General features: G+C 36.8%; 1 protein-coding gene across 1 annotated transcript in view; it reads left to right on the forward strand.

Annotated features, from left to right (window-relative positions):
* Positions 1-3,467, forward strand: part of LOC106469948 (serine/threonine-protein kinase pim-1-like) — a 5,727-nt gene extending 2,260 nt beyond the window's left edge. The window contains exons 4-6 of the mRNA XM_013930468.2: positions 652-1,015; positions 2,367-2,543; positions 2,789-3,467. Coding sequence (XP_013785922.1) covers positions 652-1,015; positions 2,367-2,543; positions 2,789-2,982 — 735 coding nt within the window. The 3' untranslated portion in view covers positions 2,983-3,467. The remainder of the gene's footprint in view (positions 1-651; positions 1,016-2,366; positions 2,544-2,788) is intronic.
* The last annotated feature ends 723 nt before the right edge of the window (positions 3,468-4,190 follow it).

Genomic DNA, 4,190 nt, shown 5'->3' on the forward strand with positions numbered 1-4,190 from the left:
TATATATATATATACACACACACACACACACACACACACACACACACACACACACACACACACACACACAAATTTCTGGAAATGTATTTATCAATAACTTAAAGTTAAGAATTATCGGCACTAAATTTCTGGAAATTAACATCAAACGTTAGGAATATCGGACAGGAACTGATCTGTTTCAAGGGACGTTCTGTATGATATGCACGTTATGCATGTAGTCTGGAACTGATCTGTTTCAAGGGACGTTCTGTATGATATGCAACGTTATGCATGTAGTCTGGAATTGATCTGTTTCAAGGGACGTTCTGTATGATATGCACGTTATGCATGTAGTCTGGAACTGATCTGTTTCAAGGGACATTCTGTATGATATGCAACGTTATGCATGTAGTCTGGAACTGATCTGTTTCAAGGGACATTCTGTATGATATGCATGTAGTCTGGAACTGATCTGTTTCAAGGGACATTTTGTATGATATGCATGTATATATTATAAATTTACATACTTCAACAATTTACTAAGTATTATCATTAGTACTTGCTTTGAGTAGAAGATAATATTAATAAACCATGATTTGTTTATAACCTAAAAAATCGTGTAGAATTTGATATCCTGATAATTCGCCTCACTGATTTACTTTTTATCCACAGATTAATGGACACCGTGTGCCTATTGAAATCTGTCTGTTACGAAAAGTGAATAATCTGAACGGAGTTATTAGACTGCTGGACTGGTACGAACGGTATGATTCCTTCTACATAATTATGGAAAGGGCCGAGAGCGTGCAGGATTTGTTTGACTTCATCACAGAGCGTGGTGTTCTCGACGAAAAATTATCCCGCTTGTTTTTTCGGCAGGTAGTCGAAACTGTGGTAGCATGCCATGATGCAAGTGTTATTCACCGGGATATCAAAGATGAAAATATTCTAGTTGACCTTAAGTCATTCTCTTTAAAGTTGATAGACTTTGGATCTGGAGCGTATCTAAAGGAAACTGCTTATACCGACTTTGACGGTAAGTTCTTGAATGTATTTGGTTTTAATTACAAACCAACGCTGTTTGAGAGGCGTATGCTGTAGCCTTAATATTCTAGGTTATCAAATATAGTGAATATTGGCTTGTAATACGATCACAAAAACGTGTTTGTAGTATATAATAATGTAATTATGCCTCAACACTGTTTTAAACGGAGAGGGTAAGAAATAATTCGCCTTCTGGCAAGTATTCCAACTACAGCTATTGCTAATCTTCTGGGAGTGGGGGCGGTACACTCTCCCACAGTGGTTGTTTACTTAATCGTAGATCTTTGACCTCGAGTATCTTGCAGGGCAACAAAGTACATAATGCATGACTGCGTGGCACGTTTCTTGTAACTATTATTGTTTATAAGACTGTTATAAGCTTTTAAAAAGCGATGCATTGTTCATATACCAGCCGTTGTACTAGTATTATTTAATGATAATGTGAATAGTGAATAAATCTCAATATGGGTATTATTCTAATTCAGAACTCCCTTCTTTTATGTCAAATATCATATTTTAGAGCGCTTTGGCTTTGGACCATATTTTAAAATAAGGTTTTTATTATATGACCTTGTCTTGCAAGGTCGTACAATAAAACTCGCCCTGCCATTTTAACTAAAACGTTACTCAACGGTAAACGTTGATGTTCTTGGCAATTTGCCAAGCAGAGCCTAGGAACTAAATTGTCTAGGCTAGTGAAGATCGATAATTTTGTACTGAATGTTCCATTTCTCTTTCGCGCGTCGAACCTGTATGTCGCTAAAGTGGTTTCAATCAATGCGTAGTAGTGGTAGTGAGTCCTGGACACAACCACGTGGGCAACTTCTTTTTTTATGCCCAAGTTTATGCCTGTTTAGTGCATTTCTCTTGAGGTCGTTGTCTCGGCTGTCTGCACACCTGAAATCCCGAAAGAACTGGTCACTCAACCCATTAGTATCGGCTTGCTTCACTTGAGGGGCCTACATTCCTTTGCTACAGAAACGCAGGTAAATAAGACGTACAAGAGTGCTAATGGTCTTATCGGTTTGCTGACGTCGATAGCGTTTTGTAATGTAGGTCAGGTCATACGTATGTAGTTGTAGTTAAATCCTAAAACTGCAATTACAGAAACTAGTTTTGCTTGTTTTTTTGTTTAATTTGTGCGTGTGTGTATTTTGATGATATATTCTGTATAATGATAATAAAGTACTAATTGTGAACGCTTTTAATAATTTAGTGGCTATGGATTGACTTTGTAAAGTTTTACGAAAATTAAACCGCGCACTATTTTTTCACCACCGTTTTAAATGTTTAGGATATGTAACTTTAGAAACTTATCGTATTCTGCCGTTTTTTAATCTTAGGTACCCGTGTCTACAGTCCACCAGAGTGGATTCGTAGTAATCGTTACTATGGATCTAGCGCAACAGTCTGGTCATTAGGGATCTTGTTGTACGATATGGTTTGTGGGGATATACCCTTTCAACATGATGAACAGATTCTCAGGGCAGAAATCTCCTTCCGGAGAAGATTATCACAAGGTGAGTGTCATCGCTTTCACCTGCACACGAAAAAAAAACATGAAACGGGCAACAAAAAGTTTTTATATAACAAGTTTGAGTTGGTGGCATATTGTAGTGGCCGCCTTAATCGTTTTGTTACTTGTGGAGTCTTGTAAAATTGGCATTTTTTTGTTTTGACAAGTGACGTGGTTGGATGGGTGTGTGTGTATCTTACGTTTATTAAAACGCTAAACTTAATTCACCTTAACTTTTATATGTTGCAGAATGTCAAAACCTTATCAGGAAATGTTTGTCACTCCATCCTTCTGATCGGCCATCTTTAGAAGAAATCCTAGCACATCCCTGGATGTCGGCGAAGCTAGAAAGTACCACATCATCTCAAATTCCAGTCAGGCGAAACTCTGTTGACCAACACTCTCTTGACCAGGCGTCCACTAGCAGCGACGATAGTATTTGATGATTGGTCATTTTGTAGCATCTGAAAAAAAGTACTTTGTTCCTAACGGCACGACTATGTTGGGTCGTGTAAGAAAGATGTCCATTATAATCAGTCATCTGTACTGTGCGAGAACATCGTGACATTTCTTCTTTCACTGGATTATTTATTCTGCTGCCGTGTTTGATTTATTTTAAAGTCAAAGGAAGAGATTTTTTTTAATGGCCTTCCAGTCTTCAAAACTTTGCATTCCTGATAGCAAACAAGTTTGTTAGAACAATAAGCAATCAATGCAATGTAAATACTTCATACAGAGAAGCATGTTTTATTGTTTTCTTTTCTAAGCACGGGCCCAAATTTTCCTTCCTCTCAATATCAGCTTATAAAGAATTCAAATTCTACGTTTATTTTTCTGTATTTAATGATTTGAGTGTAGTGTTCAGTGACGTACGGTGACGAATGAGCTGTAAATTCTTCAGCAAAGTGTGTATTATTTATTCTCTTCATTGTATATAAGTTGGTCGAATTTTGGCCCCACATTGCGTTTGTATATTTGTTCCTAAATTATTTGATCAATGGGTCTGTTCCTTGAATACATTTCAGTTATATTAACAGTACTAATTACGGTAGTCTTTAAATTTGGCCAGTGAAACTTCATCATTGTGTATAATTTGTGAGTTCTGAAGGATATTTTTTATATAAAAATAGTTGTTTGATTAAACTGTATCTTTTGGCTTCTTTCATCCTCTCCACGATACACAAGTGGTGATAAGCAGCTATATATGTGTCAGTAGACGAGCTCCTTGAATACTCGACTTTCATATTACAGTTAACTGTTTATCCACCTCTTCACATAACTGTTTCAAATTTGATTTAATGATCCTAAGAATGAGTGGGCAAGCATTACATCACTGCTAAACTGAAATACTTCCTGGTTGTATACCAACAGAGAACTTTACTTGTGTGAGGGGGGGGGGGCATTCTCTATCAACAGTGTTCCACCACCACGCTGCTTTCTGAATACTGTCTACACAAGTTGTTTGAAAATGTTTGCATATTGGGCTACAACCTGACACGACGGTTGTTTTTATTCATACCTAAACCATTTGCAGTGAATGTAATAAACAATGAAGGCTCGTAATATCAGTAAGATATTATTACTATGAAGTTAAATGTATATAATGATACAGCTAGGTGTGATTAAACTCTGTTAACGTGTTACGCTAACG

Source organism: Limulus polyphemus, unplaced genomic scaffold, assembly GCF_000517525.1.
Source record: "Limulus polyphemus unplaced genomic scaffold, Limulus_polyphemus-2.1.2 Scaffold3738, whole genome shotgun sequence".
NCBI classification, from domain to species: Eukaryota; Metazoa; Arthropoda; class Merostomata; order Xiphosura; family Limulidae; genus Limulus; species Limulus polyphemus.